Source organism: Leptopilina boulardi, unplaced genomic scaffold, assembly GCF_019393585.1.
Source record: "Leptopilina boulardi isolate dan_hultmark-lab unplaced genomic scaffold, ZJU_Lbou_2.1 LbouV2_110, whole genome shotgun sequence".
NCBI classification, from domain to species: domain Eukaryota; kingdom Metazoa; phylum Arthropoda; class Insecta; order Hymenoptera; family Figitidae; genus Leptopilina; species Leptopilina boulardi.
The window spans coordinates 346,772-367,589 of record NW_026137653.1 but is presented as its reverse complement, the minus strand read 5'-3'; the positions used below and the strand labels follow the sequence as shown (position 1 = coordinate 367,589).

At 25.6% G+C, this 20,818-nt stretch overlaps 2 protein-coding genes across 4 annotated transcripts in view; one reads left to right on the top strand and one right to left on the bottom strand.

Moving 5' to 3' along the window:
* LOC127277646 (uncharacterized) overlaps window positions 1–2,539 on the top strand; it is a 33,492-nt gene extending 30,953 nt beyond the window's left edge. For both annotated transcript variants that reach the window (XM_051298950.1, XM_051298959.1), the window contains exons 4-5: window positions 1,799–1,997; window positions 2,315–2,539. In XM_051298950.1, coding sequence (XP_051154907.1) covers window positions 1,799–1,997; window positions 2,315–2,363 — 248 coding nt within the window. In that variant the 3' untranslated portion in view covers window positions 2,364–2,539. The remainder of the gene's footprint in view (window positions 1–1,798; window positions 1,998–2,314) is intronic.
* Window positions 2,540–2,705: 166 nt separating this feature from the next.
* LOC127277621 (rab-3-interacting molecule unc-10-like) overlaps window positions 2,706–20,818 on the bottom strand; it is a 50,095-nt gene continuing 31,982 nt past the window's right edge. For both annotated transcript variants that reach the window (XM_051298911.1, XM_051298919.1), the window contains 5 exons: window positions 19,311–19,650; window positions 8,879–10,610; window positions 5,760–6,361; window positions 3,081–3,201; window positions 2,706–3,008 (listed from right to left, as the gene is read on the bottom strand). In XM_051298911.1, the coding sequence (XP_051154868.1) occupies window positions 2,972–3,008; window positions 3,081–3,201; window positions 5,760–6,361; window positions 8,879–10,610; window positions 19,311–19,638 (2,820 nt within the window). In that variant the 5' untranslated portion in view covers window positions 19,639–19,650 and the 3' untranslated portion in view covers window positions 2,706–2,971. The remainder of the gene's footprint in view (window positions 3,009–3,080; window positions 3,202–5,759; window positions 6,362–8,878; window positions 10,611–19,310; window positions 19,651–20,818) is intronic.

The following is a 20,818-nucleotide window of genomic DNA, read 5'->3' as shown; positions in this document are numbered from 1 at the left end:
TTCTGAGAAAGTACTGTTACAGCTTTTTTGTGAGAAAAGGTGCTCATATTTAATTTATTGACATGAAATTTTTTTCATTATTTTAACTCAAAAAAAGTGTATATCTTGCCAATAATTAATTATCCATAAAGGAAAAAGCATTTTACCTTCTTGTTTTCAAGAAAAGGCTGTTGAAAATTTTCCAAAATTTTAGTATCAATGTAAAGGGCGCTGCCTCACTTGGACCTGGCCTTAAATCGCATTCATTAATTACACAGGCCAACAAATTTCAGACCTATTTCTCATAGGTTTTTTCATGCCGAACACGAATCCGTAAACAAAAATTTCCTATCAGCTCTAGTTTTTGAGAAAAACGGGTTTAAAAATCGCGTTTTTGGCTAACTTTTAGTATCTCTAAGACTAAAACAAAAAATCGTGGAACCTTCCACTTGGGCTTAATTTGAAGCTTAATGTTTTAACTATTATCACCAAAAATGACCTATCTTATGCACCATAACCTCAAAGTCATTTGTTATCCATTTTTGATTCCCAAATATTAATTTTGTAAAAGTTTGAGCGCGTACATCTAGTCCTTGAGGTTAAGGTGCAGCAATGTAATTTTTATGAACCTACAATCAAGGGATAAATTGAATTGAAGCTCAACAAGAAGGTTCACTCACCTTTGATTTTATTGACTAGAGTTATTAAAAATATTACCAAATAAGTTCTGTAGGTAAATACTAGTTACCAACAATTTTGAGGTTATATTAGTGAATAATATAATTTTGAGGGCTTGTAGTCTAAAATTCAAACTTTATTTTAAGTTCAAATAAAAGGTTCTATGATCCTTTTTTCGTTGCTAGAGGTACGCGCTCAAATTTTTACAAAATTAATATTTGCACGGAAAATTAAAAGGCATTAAAATAAGCTGCAACGCTTCTTATTTTTATCCAATTTTGCTTATTTTAATCTATTTTGGTATTAAAATAAGCAAAATTGGATTAAAATAAGAAGTGTTGCAGCTTATTTTAATGCCTTTTAATTTTCTTTGTGCGAATCAAAAATGATAACAAATGACTTTAAGATTATGGTGCAACATAGGTCATTTTTGGGGATAATAGTTGAAACATTAAGCCTCAATTTAAGCCCAAGTGGAAGGTTCTACGACCTTTTATTTCAATGCTAGAGGTACTCAAAGTTAGCCAAAATTCGATTTTTGAACATTTCAAAACCCGTTTTTCTCAAAAACTAGAGCTGATAGGAACTTTTCATTTACGGATTTATGTTCAGCATGAAAAAACATATCAAAATAACAGGTCTGACATTTGCCGCACCAAAATCAGTGTTGGCCTGTGTTATTTTTATCTAAGAAAAAAATTTTCACTCTATCTTCGATTTTATTCACATCAAAAACATAGAAAAAACACATATTCAAAATTGAAAAAAAGAAACTAAAACACGATTCTTTAAAAATAATTAATTTTTAATTTCTAAAAAGAAATTTCTTTTAAAAAACAATAAAATTATTTACTATGATGATGATGATGATAATTACAGTAATTTATAGAAGTGAAAGGAATGTTTGATACAAGAATGAAACCAGTTTAAACAGTATATTATATATTGTAACCCGGAATATTCTTGTGGTTCCAAGTAATACGTTTATAGATGTAGAACAAGCAAAACCACAATTTATTTGACACCGTTGTTCGTCGAGAGTTGAATATATATATAGAGAAAGAAAAAAATAAACTTCTTTGTCATCGAGATTTGTTCTTGATTTTTTTTTTTAAAGATATTCCAACCTTCTTTTTTATAGGCATCTTCATAAAATCGGTTCTACCTGGAGGTCAGGCAGCCGAGGATGGCCGATTGAAAGCTGGGGATGAAATTTTGGCGGTCAATGGCCAGGTTTGTCATGACTTGACTCATCGTGAAGCTGTTCAGCTTTTTCGCAATAATAAAAGCGGTCCAGTGGCTCTTCACTTGTGCAGAAGATCCAAGCAACGTGATTTGCAGTTAGTTCAAATTTCTCCTTTTCTTTACATTTAAATTTCAATATTTCATATAATTCAATAATAGTAACATAACAACTATAATAATAATAATAATAATAATAATAATAACAAAAATAATTTAAATTTTCTGAATAATATTTTATAAATAAAAATTTTACATAGGAAACAAATTTGTAAGTTTTATTATTTTTTTTATACTTTCTTTAAATATACAAACATAAGAATTAATTTATAAATTTTACATTTTTTTTTTGCTTTCACGAAATATATTTGCTTATTATGTACAATTTAATTAATTTTTTTTTTCTCTGTTTTAGAGGTTCGAAAGCAAAATCCTGTGCAGATCTTTTACTCGTTGATACCTGATTAAATCAATCCAACGGAGTATAATAAAAAAAAAAATTAACAAAAGTGACGAACCTTATTTCATTTTATGTTGTACGAAGATATAACAATAATGTAAATATATTTTATTTTTTTTTTTGTAAATTTTGTAACATACTTTTGTGAAAATAAAAGAAATTATTTAATGTTTTCGTAAATCCCAGTTTTTATTATCATTTCCTTGAAACGAGAATTTGATAAAACTGATCATTTTTTTTTGTTTTTAAATCTAAAATAAGGTTTTTTCACTAATAAATTTTTTCTGAACAATAAAATTCTTCGTATAAAATTCTTAATGATACATATATATCTAATAATTAATAATAATAATAATAATAATAGTAATCGATAAACAATGTCACTTATTGCATCTATAGACAATTCATTGTGAATTACATGGAAAATAAATTAAACATAACGAATGTCGAGATCTAATAAATTGATCTTTTCACGAGAGACTAGATTCTAAAAGTTTTTTTTTTTTTTTTTTTTTTTTTTCCATAACATTTGTGATGAAATTTGATAAAACTCTAGTTTTAACAAAAGAGCACTTTTGGTGGTGAATAATAATAATAATGATTTCTGGAAATTTAATAGGGAGCGGATTTTAGAGCCGGTTTCTGGTACCTGAAATTAAAAAAAAAATTGAATTAAAAAATAATTCCAAATGGAGAAATTAATTAATAAACAATTTTTTACCTATGTCTTCTTGCAACATCTAATTCGACTGGTCCTTCTCGAACTGCTTTAAATAATTCTATAACTTCTTGATGTGTGCATCCTCGTAATATTTTTCCATTAAGACTCAAAATTTCATCCCCTGAAATAATAAAAAAAAACAAAAATCAATATTAAATACTTATAAATTAAAAACTAATTTTATAATTAAATAAAAAGTAAAATTTGTAATTTAATTTTAATTTATTTTGTATCTTATTTGTTTTTTTAATTTAATTTTTTAATTTAATTTTAATTTATTTTGTATTTTTTTTGTTTTTTTAATTTAATTTTTTAATTTATAATTTTAATTTATTTTGTATTTTATTTGTTTTTTGGTGGCATTAAAAAAAATATTCTTTAAAATTATTCTTGTCTTAATAAATTAGATATACAATCGATATTGACAGTTTGTGTACTTTCATGCAACATGAATTTCACTTCTTTGACCCGTTGTTAAAAGACTCAAAAGACTATATCGAAGGCTATTTAACCCACAAACATTATTTTCTTCTACTTAAAAGGCAATAGGCATTCTCGTTCGTGATTCTCGATTCAGTAACGCCTTTCCAACTTTTTAGTATTTATTAGTTATGCGCGATTATTTTTTTTTCTAAATCAGTAAAATATTCATTTATTCTTTTCACCATTTCTTCTCTTTTACACGCACCTTTTTTTTCTATTACAATAATTTTTTATATTTTACAAAGTAAATGTAACAATTTCCAACCTTGTAAAATCAGATTAATAAACTTATTAATTAGAAATTAGAAAAAATTTCTTCTTTGAATTAACAAAAAAATTATCAAATAAAAAATAGAAGAAGAAATTGATTCAAAAACCATAAATTCCTATCACATTAGACACGTATATTCAAAATTATTGTGCCCTTGAAATTCTTATAATGAAAAAAATAATTTTCATATATTGAAAGATTAATCTCTCTAATTCTGACATATTGCTTCGATGACATAATATAACGTAATGATGTAAAATTTAAATTTTTGAGGTGTATGATATTAAAACTCGAAAAAGAGAAATCTTTTATATATTACGTCAATGAAGCTATATGGTTAAAAGAACGTTTATAGTCATTAACCATGTGTCTTAAAATCCAAGTGAATCAATCGATCATGATTCTTGCATATAAAATCAATTCTATATACAGAATCCATGAGTTTATAATATTGATAAATTAGTTGGAATTCTTTACATAAATATCTTCTAATATATATATTTTATATCTATATGAGAAATGTTCCCCTAAGTTATAATTCGAGTGACATTTTCATAAACATCCAGATTCCTTGTATAAATGATTTTAATTTAAAAATTGTCTCATAAAATGCGATAGCAAATTTATTTAATATGCATACCAACGAAAGTAGATAAATAAAATTCAAAGAGTTTTGAAATCATTTACTAAATTTAATGGAAGGAAGCAGTGAATCATTAAATTGCTTTTTGATCTCTTTTTATTATAAAAAATAATATTTTATACTGTAAAAACGGGTTATTGAAAGATAACTAAAAACATGTATAATTTAATTAAGATTATAATTTATCGAATTCAACTCTTATAAATGACAAATATTGCGGTCTCAGATAAATTGAAAAATCTAATAAAATGTTTTATCATTTTTTAAATTATGAAAAATTTATTTAGTTCAATTAAATATATTAATATTATTATTATTATTATTATTATTATTATTATTATTATAAATGATATTAATTTTTAATAAGAGAAACTAAATAATGTAAATAAAAAAATAAAATTTAAAAAAACAAAACCGAGAAAAAATAATATTAATCGGCATAAATAAAACAAAAATAATAAAATATTTTATTTGGTGAAAGGAGCCTGTATTTATGCAACCATACCAACCGCGGGACCGTTACTCAAGCATACAACAGGGAAACCACAGTGTGTGTGTAAAAAAAAAAAAACGCGGATCAGTTGAAATTCAACACCAACATGACAATCGTTTCAAGTTGAAAAATTGGAATTTAATACAAATTAGTGGAAAATACGTGACCGAAATGAAGCCAATGTATCCAAAAAATACCTGATCTCATAAAAATTTTTTCTTTTTTGTAAAGTTAACTTTGTTAATATTTTTTTCTTTTAAATTTATTTTTATTTAAAATCACAAAATCAAACGAATCCAAAGAAGAAAAGAAGAAAATTTTTACCTGTGGTATGCATAACAATTTCGTGATTCAAAAATAAAGAACAGAGGAATAAGGAATGAGATAAGAAAAAAAAAAAAACGATTCGCGCAAAAAGAAAACGAAAAGCCAAAGAGCATCAACAGAAACTCGTATCATATCTGTTTAGAAATGCACGACATAAGGTGTTGGATTAAAGATTCGAAGTGTGTTCGAATGGTATTCTCGTTGTGCATATGTATATACATATATATATATATATATGCGAATAGTACATACGTGCCATCAAAGAAACATCAACTGTATTATATATCTTGTCCCGAAACGATTGGTTTTTATGTTTGAAAATGCTATTAAATTTTTTTTTACCTTCTTTAAAAAAAAAAGATGTTTATGATTTAAATTTTGAAATTTTTTTTGAATTTAAAATTATCGAAATAAAAAAGGAAAATTGAAATTCAATAACTCTTATTTTGAAAAAGAGTGTACCTTGGAAGAGAGATTTGGAAACGTCAGCTTGGCCTCCAGGGAAAATTCGTCTAACAAAAATGCCCATTTCCCCACGTGGGCTGTCTCTGCCACCAACAACACTGAATCCTAGACTTGGCTTACCATATCCTTTCTCAAACCTGGCAATATGCCTCGTCAAGTATTGATGTATTTCCGTCGAGGATTCTAAGGAGGCGTCTACATCCTTCCTGGTAGTAGTGGTAATACACGTGACTGGCAGGAAGTCCGGTCTCTTTTTGGTATGATTATTTTCATCATCGCAGGTGGATGTAGTAGTTGAATTATTATTATTATTATTACTACTACTATTCGATGAATCAACCCTTTTTTCATTTTTATGATTATCAACCAATGTCATATTTTTGAGATTTTTCACATTTTTCAAATATTCATAATCATCTGATAAAATTGAATTATTATTATAAACCTGAGGCACTGTTTCCTCATAGGCAGTTATTAGTCGCACTTTATTTCCATTAAAGGATTTCAAATACTCTTGAACTTGCTCAAGACTCTCGAGCGTTCGGAGTTCCTTACCTTCGACCTCAACAATTTCATCGCCCAATCTCAATCTTCCGTCTCTGCAAAAAAAAAGAATAAAAATATTTTTTTCAAAATTGCAAATAAAAAATCGTCGAGAGAAAATAAATTTGCTTTCTGAGTAGGTTTAATGTGTAATTTGCAAAGTCTTTTGTTCAAAGAAAATTGCAAAAAAAAAAAAAAAAATATTAATGCTTCAATGCATATGTCCTAGAAAATGGCAAAACTTATGAAATCATATATGTAATCGTTAAATTAAACTATGATTTATAGCTTTCAATCAGATTTATTGTTTCTTCTCTTCGGTATTTTTAATTGTTTTTAATTTTAATCTAATCTTCACAATTGAAAATAATTTGAGGCCTATTTTGGAAAAATAGATTTTTTATGATAATAATCGAAAATTAGGGGCGCATGATTATTTCATAAAAATCAATAGTTGAAATTTTGATTTTAAAGAATTTTAATAATTTTCTAGATGAATTATTATTTTTCCAATTAATATTTGACAGAATTTCTTTTTAAACAAATTTTTAATTAACAGAATTTTTAAGACAATAGAATTTTTAAAACGCCGAATTTTTATTTATCCGAAATTTCAAATGACCGAATAAACAATCGACTTCAGCGCGATTAAAATTCACCAATTAAAAGTTGTCAAAAAAAAAAAAAAATCGTGATTGGTGGATTTTAAAAATCGCGCCGAAACCTTTGTTTTCGGCCATTTGGAATTTTGGACAAATAAAATAATACTAAAAATTCTGTTAATTAAAAATTCTTTAATAAAAAAAATTCCGACAAATGTTGATTTGAAAAATAAAAATTAATAAAATTCTTTATAAAATCAAAAATTTTAATTAATGATTTTTATATAATAATATCATATCCATCGAAAATTATTATTTTATTTAGAAACTAGCAAAATTAAATGTGCGCAAGCGCGCCAAATTGAGTATTTAATTGTTTGTTATAAAGAAATTAAAGATTAATATTATTAATAATAATTTAATTTATTAGAATATTATTACATATTAAATGATAATAATGAAAATTATATGTTTACAGGCCTCGGATTATACGACTTTTTTTCAAAAATACGACTTTTATCGACTTATTTTAATAAAATGCGACATTTTTTTTTTACATTTGAAAAAAAATTTAAATAAAATACATTTTTTTTAGTATAAAATGTAGATCTTCTTCAGATCTTCATCAATTCAATTATTTGACAAATTTTGAACTAAAATGATTCTTCACTAAATTAATTATTTTTTATAATTTTAATGAAATACATCACAAATTCAATTATATCAAAATTATTTTTCAATTAAAATTTTTATGAAATTTAACAATTGTTTATAATTTAAAAAAAAATATCACAATAAAATTGAATTATTTTTTAAAAATTTCAATTCAAAATGAAGTGAAATTCAATTATTTTCCAAATTTAAAATCAAATAAAATTTCATTATTCTCAAAAATTTGAATTCAAAATTAATTGAATTTTCAATAATTTGAATTTAAAAGCATCTAAAATTTAATTATTTCTAAAATTGTCCATCGAAAATTTTTTTTTTGAAATTTAATAATTTCAATTATAACTCTAAGGAAATTCAATTATTTTTAACTATTTTAATAATATTCTTTGAAAATTCAACTATCTGAAACCATTTTTCAATTAAAAATGATTTTCAAATTATTGTATTTTGTCCGCATTTTCTAATAAATTTTTAGTGAAATCATCTAAAATTTTAATTACAAAACACTTAAAGTTTCAATTAATTTCAAAAATCTCAATTTTAAATCTTTAAAAATTCAATTAAATTTAAAAAATGTTTTCCAAAAATTGTTTGATAAATTATTTTTAGTTCTGTAAAATTTAATAATTGTTTGAAAATTAACAATATCTTTTGAAATTTAATTATTTCTAAAAATTTTAACTTTAACCCCTCGAAAAGGATTATTATTAAAAAAAATTTTTTTAATTTAAAAATCTGTAAAATATTTTTGTTAAAATAAAAAAACAAATCCACTTTTTTTTTTAATATAAATCGACTAAAACGACTTTTTTGTGTTTTTAAGTTGATTCGAGGCCTGTGTTTTTATAATTAATATTTAATAGGTATTCGTTGGTCCCTGGTACCTTAAAAATTAATTTTTAAAAATAAATTTTTTTCAAATTACCATCTTGTACGAAATTTCCTGGCTCATCTTTTTTTTCATCATAAATTTTTTGTATTTGTATACAATTTTTGAATCAATATACAATTTTAAAAAAAATTTCGTTGGTAAGCGTTGTGTACTTCATGAATTGAATTTTCGAATTTGGAATTGTAAAGAAACTTATTCCGAAATTTGGAAACACAATTATACAACTTTGGCAAAAATGAGAAAAAGAATTGTCAAAATTTGACACGTCATAAGATTACTATTCAAAAAAAACACGTGAAATAAGAAATGGCCAACTTCAAGTTAGGACAGAAGGACAGACCAAGCATTTTATTATCATATAATTTTGAAACAGAATTAATTTCTTTAAAAATAAAAAAAAAGCTCACCTATGAGCAATGCCATCGGTTTCCAATTGAACAACAATATAACGAATCTCGCCAATTCTTTGTTGAGCGAGTCTGATGCCCAAACTCTCCTTGGGATCATTTTTGATGAGCTGTACAAGTCGGCATCTGCGAACTTTTTTCGGTGGTTCGATGATGTCACTGAGAAATCTTGTCTTGTCCTGTTGAAGTCTGGCTCGATGGGGCATACTCGCAGCAGCAGCAGCAGCAACAACAACGGTATTTTGACTCTGACCAACTCCTAAACCATCACCAATCAGTGAGGATGAGTTTGCTGCTACTGGCAATGTCGAGGTTTGATGTATGCTTGGCAACATTCTTCCCGAATTACTCTGATGCCATCTGAGACCATCAGCTATTCTCTCCTCAGTCTCAACATTCTCTTCGTTTTTACTCGACCTTGAACATTGTTCAATCTCCTGATTCTCCTGACATTCACTTGAACTTCTTCTCATTATTGGTTTCTCTATTTCCGAATCGACAACACTACTTGTATCCGAACTATCTGTATTACATTTTAAACTTTGCGCCTCATTTTCCGATGCTGCCGCCGATTCACCTCTTGGACCATCGCTATCGTAACCTGATTCATTCGAACTCACATAATGCGATGACAATCTTTGTTCTCCACTTGGCGCTGAATTTCTTCTATGATTCCTCAATGTTGGTGTTGTTATTTCGAGATTCACATCCGGATTCATAATTTCATGATTCAATGATGTTGTATCGAACCTCGAGTCATTAATCGAAAATCGTGATTGATTCTCATAATTCTCTTCCATTTGTAAATCATCGTCAATCCTCTCCAAATGACTAGGATTTAGACTATATCTATCTTGTTCAATTCTCTCGGTACGAAATTCAGCGTATGAATTACGTCCCATTCGTGAAACATCCTGCGTTCTTGATGGTGCATTTCTATTGAAATGTCCATTTCTCGGACGTCTTCTGCCCAATGTTGTTGTACCCTCAAATGATTCTTCAATTTGCAACGCTGGAAAATGTTCCTCCGATGTTGTTTTAAAAAGTCTCTCATCTTTCAAATTCGATCCATAGCGTTCCTCAGGAAGAACAGAGAGTTTTGATCTCAGAAATGAATAGGGAAACGTTGTTTTTTTCACTTCTTTAAAATCACAACTACTCGATTTTCTCAAACCATCATTTTTTGTCTCGCCAAAATCACATGAAGTGAAAATTCTCGATGGAATTGACAATGAAGGCGAAGGTGGAATATTCAATCTATCATCAAATACATCATCATCCGATCTTCCACTCAAATTATCGCATGATAAAGTTTTGTCCTTACGATTTTGAATTTGAAGATCAATTCCCTCGGATGGATCATCACCTTTCACATAAGTGGGACTGGTGTTTAATTGACTGGTACTACAACTTCTAAAGAGATTCTCCTTTTCTGATGTTTTCTCATTGCTTGATGGTGAACGTTTACTACCACGATTTGAGTTCAACATTCCAGTTGAGCCCATCCTAATGAAGAATGATTTAAAAGGTGATGGTGATCTTTGAGCGAATATCCTCCTTTCTTTTTGCTCGGCAAGTCTTTCCAATTTTTCACTAATATTATTATTATTATTATTGTTCAAAGATGGCTCTGTCCTTTCTGGTGTAATTGAATTGATCGTCTCTCGGGATCCCGCTTTGCGAAATGATTCTATTTTCTTGCCCATTCTTCTCAATCCCCAAACGCCTAAGCCTGTAAAAGAAGAAAACGGTATTATATTGCGAGAATGAGTTTGCTTGTATTAAAAGCGGGACAATGAGACAAAAAACTAGTCGCGCTAAAAAAGGGGGTCCGAGAATTCGGAGTTTGGTTTATATAGGAAAAACCATAAGGCACCATGACTCCTCCCTGTCTTCAGGAACTTTTTTTTTTTTTTTTTCCAAGGTGAGTCCAGGTGGGTAACGGACATATCTTGGCTAATGGTCACACAATTGTCATACATGTGTTTTGCGATAAAGCCGTTCTCCCCCTTTCACCAATTTTGTTCAACTTCTTTTCATTACTAAATGGAATCAATTTTAAACCGAAGGACAACAGTTTTAATTGCTGTCACGTTTCAGGAATTTAATACCATCAATTTAAAAACATTTTTTTTTTTACTATTTAATTACACTTTCTGTTCGATGAAAAAAATTTAAAATAATTATATTATTAAAATTATTCATTAATTAGTCATTTTTTTTTTTTGTACTTTTTTTATAAAAATATTTAGAAGCAAAAAAAACGATTAAATATTTAGCTTCTTTAAATAAAATAATTCTATAAATAAACATTAATTTGGATTAAAATAAGCTGCAACGCTTCTTATTTTAATCCAATTTTGCTTATTTTAATCCATTTTGGTATTAAAATAAGTAAAATTGGATTAAAATAAGAAGCGTTGCAGCTTATTTTAATGCCTTTTAATTTTCTGTGTTACACTTTCTGTTCGATGAAAAAAAATTAAAAATAATTATATTATTAAAATTATTTCATTAATTAGTCATTTTTTTTTTTGTACTTTTTTTATAAAAATATTTAGAAGCAAAAAAACAATTAAATATTTAGCTTCTTTAAAGAAAATAATGCTATAAATAAACATTAATTTGGATTAAAATAAGCAAAATTAGATTAAAATAAGAAGCGTTTCAGCTTATTTTAATGCCTTTTAATTTTCTGTGTTACACTTTCTGTTCGATGAAAAAAATTAAAAATAATTATATTATTAAAATTATTTCATTAATTAGTAATTTTTTGTTTTTTTTTGTTGTACTTTTTTTTCTAAAAATATTTAGAAGCATATATAAAGCAATGAAAACGTCAATTGTTAAAATCAGTTCCGCGTCTAATAAGGAACATTTTATTATATGATCAATATATTTTATGATTCTACATAGAGGCCAATTATTTCTACTTATTAGTCTGATCAATTTTATTTATATAGTAGGACAAACACTTGTTCCGCATTTGAGACATAAACACACATATTACATGTACAACTATATATATATATATATATAGTTGTATATGATAATAATAAAGTGCAAAAAATTCTTTTAGTGAATTAAATCATTTCCGGAGCATAAGCGTGAAACCGTGAAATTCTATTACGATCATGACTTAGAGAAAGTAGTGAAAATCAAACACGGAACATATGTTAATAAAGTGTGTTTATTATCACTAGATAATGAAATTCATTTTTTTTTTTGCAACCAAATCCTGAAATAAATTAATATAATTTTTCGCAAAATATTTATTTAAAAAATATATATTTACTGCTGAATTTTATTATTATTATTATTATTATTATTATTATTATCATTATTATTATTATTATTTATTATTATTATTTATTATTTACTGCAGCTATTTAAAACCTATTGTATTTCTAATAAAAAATTTTTTTTTACTTGATTTTATTTTACTAATATTTAAAAAAATTATTAATTAATGCAAAAAAAATTAATATTGGAAATTTTTATACTTTTGAGTCTTTATATAGAAATGACTATACAATATATATATATATATAACGATGATCATGAAATGTTTTATGTTAAGAAAAATCCAGTATATATATATATTTGCAACAGCCATAGATCATTTATGGAAGCAATGGAGAAAAGCATTCCAAGTTAACGACGTTATTGTCAAGAATCCGTTATATCGCTTAACATTTGTTGTATAAATTTCCATATAAATCAATCGCGCACGATACAACGGCAAATACTAAGTCATAAGGATCACGACTTTTGATTAAACTCTTTTTTTTGTTTCTTCTTATTATTATTTAAGGGACCCAATTATTTAATATATATATATATATGGGCAAATCCACAGAACTGGCCGATTTTTACTTATCAAGATGAAAATTTTCCAAATAGCAAGCACACCTTTTATTTATGGTTTACTTTCTTTAAAATATATTCAAGAACAATTATCTTCTTGCGTGATTCATTTTATTTTAATGCCGTTTGAGTTAAAAGCCAAAAACGAAAATATTATTTTTCTTCTGGAAATTATAATTAAAAATGGCATTTCTTTGTTTTTTTATATATTATTTGAAATATGTGCAAAACATTTTGAATAATAAAATATGATAAAATACAAATAATTAATTTTTTAATTATCAAAAATAAATTATTTATATTTTATCATATTTTATTATATATTTTATTTATTAACATTTAATTTTTTATTTCTGTAAATTAAATTGTTTACTTACTAATTTTGATATTAACTATTTTAACCAACAAACTGACATTATTGACATCGATTTTGATATAACTTTGAAAATAAAACAAATGAAAGGATAATTCATTTTTCACGATTAACTAGTTAAATTTCGATAAATTTTTTTTTATTTTTAATTTTTAGACGTTATAAATTGAAAATATAATTTGGCGTTTGCATACAAGAATTATAATAATGTCTTTATATAATCACACATGTTTTCAACTCATCATATTTTATCCTGTAGTTGTGCTACTGAAAAAAGGCTAAGTTGAAAATGGTTCACGCTTAAACATAGAGTGATAATTATTGGAATATTTTCTTTAATTCTGATTGCACTCTATTCTATGATACATACATTTGTTCGTCTGTTCACAAGCAATAAGCTCCAATTTGAAAAATTCAAATCGAATAATCGCCGCAAAAGATATTTACAAAAATGTATAGACATTTCATTATTATAAAATAATGAGTAATGCTACTTTCAACGACTATCATTTCTTTTTATTTAAGAGCACATATTTTTTATTACTTTCAAAACATTCTTCAATAAGTAAACTATAATTCACCACAGTTTGGAATTGTTCGGATCTATGCCGAACAAGTTATACCTATAAGAATTAAAATTTATACCTGGAGTAACACCGTAAATTTCATTTTTTAAGTTACTTAATTCGATTTTATTTTTTATAAAAGACTAGAAGGTTCACATTTATTCAATTTTCTTATTTCAATAGGTTCTCAGAGATATTACAAAATGGTTGAAGTATGAAAATAATTAATATAATACTTCTAAAATAGAAAAATATGTGAGTAACATGAAATCGGCCGGTTCTGTGGATTTACCCATATATAAGAAAAGAGAAATTTTACCAAAAACAAAAAAATATAAAACAATTTTAAAAATGTAGAACACAAAAATAAATCGCGCGGTTAACCGAGATGATCGTGACAAATCTTATATATATATATATACAATATAAAAAGATGAAAAGATATAGAAAATCACTGAAATATGTAAATTAGTCGCATGTCTTTAAGAAGCCTTATTTTGCTCTACTTATTACTTTTTTTTATTAGTTCATGTCTGTACTTATTTTGCTTGCAGAAACTGACATAGTTGCAAACGTAAGTAGACATAAACTGATATGCAGGAAAAACGGTTTCAAATGTAATTGATTTTTAAGAAAAAAAAAAAAAAATTACATTACTATCATAAATATAGTACAACAATAAAAATTTATACCCGTTTACTCAATAAATTAAAAAAAAATTAAAATAAAAAAGAACGAAAATAAATAAATAATAATAATAACAATAATAGTAATAATAATATAATAATAATAATAATAATAATAATAGTAATAATAATAATAATAATAATAATAATAACAATAATAATAAATAATCAAAATTAATAAATAGTGAGTAAATTATGAATAAAATGAAAGAAATTAAAATGACATGGATTGTGGGTTTGAAAACAAGAAGTCTGTTGAGTAATATTTAAGATGAGTTTACCAGAAATTTGACTGAACGTAAAAAAAAAAAAAAAATGACAAAGCATTGTCAACCATTGAAAAGAAATAAACAAGCGCATCATGATTTTCATAAGTGGGTTTTGTATCGTGTCGATGAGGTAAATTACGGAAAAGAATATAATGAGTTGCGTTATTATGAAGGATTAGTATATTATAAAGTTTCACCACTACTTTCGTCGCAAAAATGTACATATATATATATGCGCAATATTGCGTCGAGGATGCTTACAAGGTAAATCAGTTAGGGCAATTATTAGCAATTTTATCATGATTAAAACTAGATTTCTCCATTACAGTTATAAACTTTACTTTCCAGGAAACAATATATTGGTTTATTTATTTTTTTTTAAACTAAACTTCCTGAAATTAAAATTTTTTCAATTAAAAAAATAAATTTTTAGAAAATATTGAAAATTTAAAATACAAAAGAAAAATGTATTTCTGAATTAGAAAAAAATGTTTGACTTTTTTTTCTGTTAGGGAAAATTATCTACGATGTAGAAATTTTATTGATTTAAATGATTATTTAAGTACAATTTAGAAATTAATTATCAATTATTTATACTAATTTCTAGTCTCAATTTTTATAAATTTTGTTTGGAGTAAATACTTTCACTTTAATGACAAGGTTCCTATTTGTTATGAAGCTATAAAAATTCTACTCAGTAAAACAATAAAAAAAAGAGAATATAATAATTGGGAAAAATTACAAAATTTTTTTTGAAATATATGTGAAAATTTTTTTTGAAAGACAAGGTATTGTCAACAAAAATGACGATTTACTTCGGTAGATCCGGAAGCAACAGAGCATTTCAAGAGATTGTTAGACTCGCTAACGTGACGATATTTTCTTGTAGACAGAAATAAAAAAACATCACGATTCTCACCATCGTACAGTAAAGATTTTTTAAGTAGGAAAAAATAGGTAAATAATAAAATTAATTAAAATAATTAAAAATTTAAAAATTATTTGAATTAAAAAAAATAGAAAAAGAAGACAACTGTTTTTAATAGATGATTTATAAGAACTATAAAAATTTCATGTATTCGTAATAATTAGTATAGAAATTAGTAATCTATCTTTAATTAAGGGGAATATTTTCATAGAAACCGTTACATAAAGGCGTTTATCACATTTAATGATTTTTTCACGTGACTATATAATTACAATGCATTATTTCCCCATCATTTATAGAAAATTACATAAACAGAATTATGTTAATTAAGATGTATTCTTTTTGCTCTCCCCAAAAAAAAGAACAATTATCTCAAAATGACAATAAACTCATTTAAATTAAATTTTTCCACATGAAATTCAATTTACAAACAAGAATTCAATAATGAAGAAAAAAAAAAAGAACAATAAGGAAACAAAATAATAATTTTCCACATTACAAAATGATTTTAAATTATAAAATATTTTCAAACATAAAATATTTTCCAAATCATAAAATTATCATTTTGCAGGAAATAAATTTTTAGGTAAAGGAATGATCAAAATTTAATTAATATGCGTAACATATAACCTTGTGAAGGTCTCTTAAAAAAAAAAATTCTAAGAAACCAGGTGAGCCGCAATCTTCAAGAATAAAAAAATTCCCTATAATGGACACAAGAATGAGTTTCATCTTTCTTTATAATTACTACTACTATACTTTTTTTTTTTTTCTAATAAACATTTATGGATTAAGTGCTGGCTCTATTTAATGCTAATATTCTCCCAATGATCAAAGTTCGCTTCTCTTTCAAAGTATATTTTAAAGGACCAAGAGAGAGAGAGAGGCTATTTCACCCTTTTGTGGGATCTCGTTCCCCCCTATAATTAAGAACTCTCTCAGGTGATCTGAGATTTGACCAAAAGTCCGATGAGACCAAAGGAGCCGGATTTCAACAAATGGACCTTGAGCATTCCACATACACACAAACAGAGAGTGTTTCGCCATAATTCATAAATTGCATAATCTCTTGCATCTTTATCTGACCCATAACATATATGTCGACGCCTATATAGGTTCTGCATTCTTTCCTACACACAAAATGCTTTCCCTTCCTTTTTTTTTTTTTTTTTCTTTTTTTTCTTTCAATATCTTATTTACCTAACGGGAGTGGTTTTGCGAAAATAAATAATTTCACATTCAGTATATATATAGGTTGTAAATATTGTCTTTGTAAATTGAAAAAGAAGATTGTAAATTCATTTTTTTTTTCAATTATTATAATTCTTATCTTGGAATGCATTTCAATTATCGCAAATATTTCAATATTAAATAATAGTAAGAGAACAAAAATTTTTAATCATGAGCCGAAAGTTTTGAACGTTCATATGAACGAAATATTTTTTTCAATCTATAAATTATTAAAAATTATGATGACCATGTAAAATAATACAGTAAATTTAACAATTATTAAATTAATAACATCTTTTTAGATATTTTAAACAATATTTTGTAATAAAATTCGTAGTTAAAGAAGTTGCAAAAAAAAAAATTCGCTCATATGAACGTTCAAAACTTTTGGCTCATTTTTAATCTAAAATTAAAAATTTTTGTGTTCTTTTTTTCATTAATCCCAAAATATTTAAATATATAACAGAAGTGTTTTGCTCTATAAATTATAAACGGGAAATAATTTGAATATATTTATTCTAAACACGAATGTAAGGGAGAAAATTTCTAATTTGACTAAAGAAGTCCTTCCTATGGTAATGTATTCCAATTTAATTATTTATGTAACCACTATATATATATATATATAATTAAATCTGCATATGTAGATATGTGTACCTAGATAAGAAAATATCGCGCCCCATTAATAAACAGACATTTTAAAGTTTTACGAGTAAACCCAGAGGTTCTGCAACTTTTCATTTAATATATATATAACACAAAATTTCTCTGATAATTCATAATATGCAAAAATATTATAATTTCTATTTTCAAACGCGCGTAAATATTTTCTCCATAGACAAAAAACTACGATATTAAAAATCGTTGAATATAACATAAGATTTTTTTTTTTTTTTATTAGAAAACATTTCTTTATTTACGAAATATTAATTTTTATTTACTCTCTAAATCTGAATTAGTAAAAATGTTTACTAATTGAAATTAGAGACTCACTTTTTGCTTTAGAATTAGTTACATTGTACTAATTGTTAGTAAAAGTTACTAATAATTAATAATTTTTGCTTCTAAATTAGTAAAATTTTACTAATTATTAGTAACTTTTACTAATTATTAGTAACTTTTACTAACAATTAGTAAAATTTTACTAATTATAAGTAACTTTTACTAACAATTAGTAAAATTTAACTAATTCTAAAGCAATAAGTGAGTCACTAATTCAAATTAGTAAACATTTTTACTAATTCAGATTTAGAGAGTAATGTAAAATAAATTATATATTTGGTTTGTAATAAAAAAAAATTTCTATGGATTTTTTTTTTAAAAGGGCAAAACAGAATCCCTGATTTAACTGTATAAAAAAAACAGATCGAAATTATTTTCCCAGAACAAATTGATTATTACGAAATCAGTGAAGAGTATAAAACTCTGAAATGCAATTTTAAGCAAACTTTGCGTTAAATGAAACTATACAGGTGGTCAATGATCGCTGAAATCAATGAGGCTTGAATATTTTCAAGTATAAAAAATGAAGTTTAATCTGATTTTGATGGGAGGCGGGGGAGAGTAAATTTTGATGAAAGGATCCCTTGGTTCAAAAGGAAAAAAAATTCAAGAAACATATATTGAAAGGCGTAACTAATTTCTAAAAAATGAGGAATGCTCAACTTCTAATTTCTTCATCTTTGATACCTCTGTATATATATATATATAAAATATACAAAAAAAAAATTAAGCCACAAAATTTTATTTTTGAATAAAAATCAAATTTCCCATAGGTAAAATTATTATTTATTACTCTCTAAATCTGAATTAGTAAAAATGTTTACTAATTTGAATTAGTGACTCACTTTTTGCTTCTCAATTAGTAAAATTTTACTAATTATTATAGTAACTTTTACTAACAATTAGTAAAATTTAACTAATTCTAAAGCAAAAAGTGAGTCACTAATTTAAATTAGTAAACATTTTTACTAATTCAGATTTAGAGAGTATTATTATCATCGTTGTTATATTATTGTTATAATATAACAATATTTATATAAAATATAATTTGTTTTCTGAATAAAAAATTTAATTTCGCTAAAAAAAGATAAACATCAAGAACCAAAAAATCTTAAATAAAAGAGAATTTTTTAATTTTTCAATTAAATCTTAAAGCGTGTGCACGCAAAATATATATAGAATTGGAATCTTTTCTTTAACAATCAACGTTTCTTTTTAATGAATTGAAAATGAACCCCCAAGTTAAATTCACTTTAATCTTAATTACCTTCTTTGAAAGCAGATATTATAAGCCTTCTTTCACATCCTGTTTTTTAGTGCATCGCTCAATTCAAAATTAAACTTCATTATTTTAAAATTAAATACCACCCCAAATCGTTGTTACTAAATTTTTTACTTTCTAATTCATCGAATTTTTTCAATTTTTCTTATTAACTACTTAAAAATTAAAAAATATATTTAAAAAATAATAAAAGTAGTAAAAAAAAATAATAATAATATAAACAATGTACCTTTTTGTTTTTCTGGCTCATGTTCGACAATAAATGCAGGCATGGCAGTGACCATTTGATAATCAGTATCAGTATTAGAATTTGATCCTGAACTGTCATCCGAAGTGAGAAGTGTGTAAGGCGAAACGGCATCGCCACAACTTTTTCTTCCATATTTGGATCTTGATGGCCTTAATAATAAGGCGGGATTTAAGCCCTGAAGTTGACCTTCTGAACTTTTTCTCGGTGTCAAGAATCCAGGTGGTTCATCTAAAGTCAAAGTACTTGGCAGAGGACATCCCACCTCGTCGGCACTGTGACGTCTTGCTTTTGATAATCTTTTAAACATCGCTTTTATATCCTGAAAACATGACAAAACAACATTTTGGATTACAATTTTCGCTTCACTAAAGAAAGATACAATATTTAAAAAAAAAAAAAAAATGGTTTTTATAATAACGCCTTGATAACCTCAAGAGTAAACAAGCTCTTCAAGCCGATATCTGTCAACTTTCATTAATAATGCCATTTCAATTTCAATCGTTTTTTTTTTTTCACTCTTTATCTCGCGAACTTACTGTAACAAGAATATTCTTGCTTCGAACATGAAATATGAATTGAATTACAAACTCAATTTGCAAAGGAAATGTTTTACAATTAATCTTGTTTTAAGTTTTTTAAATTTTCATTTTTTATTTTTTAAAAATTTTTATGAACACTGTAAAAAGAAAGGTATTCAAGGTTAATTTAATACCGACTTCAGGTTCGAAATTGTCATTTGGTACCTAAAATTGGTACTGTTTTAGTACTTTTCGGTACTGTTTTAGCACACTGAGAAAAAAAATTTAGTGTTTGCAACAAAATTGTTTGATTAAGCAATTTTGGTTCTTGTAACCAAATTTTGGTTGGCTGAAACAAAGTCGTAGAGTTATCTCAACCAAATACATTTGGTTATAGGCCAACAAAATTATTTGGTTGGACATTTTTAAATTCCAACCAAAATTTGGTTATTACAACAAAATAATTTGGTTAACACAACAAAATAATTTGGTTAACACAACAAAATAGTTTGGTCTAAAAAACCAAATGATTGTTTGTTGTCCTAACCAAAATTTGGTTGCGACAACCAAATAATTTGATTTGCTCTCAGCTCATAGCTTAAGAGAACAGTTAGCTTAAATCTCTCACAAGGATGGGTAGTCCAGTGGTCAGAGCTCCCGACCTTCAGTTTTAAAACAGAGGTTCGATCCCAGGCGGAGATGAGATTTTTCAAAGTCCACAAATATTTCAATTGGATAAATATAAATTCAATGTTAAATTGATAATAAATAAATAATGAAATAAATAAAAAAGATAAAAAGAAAAGGAATAAGATAGAATAAAATTGTTAATTTTACAAAAAAAAACTGTTTGACCAACCAAACATTTTTGTTGACCTAACAAACAAAATTTGGTTGAGCTAACCAAACATTTTGTTATGCCAACAAAAAACATTCAACCAAATTTTTTGGTTGAAATAGTTTGGTTGC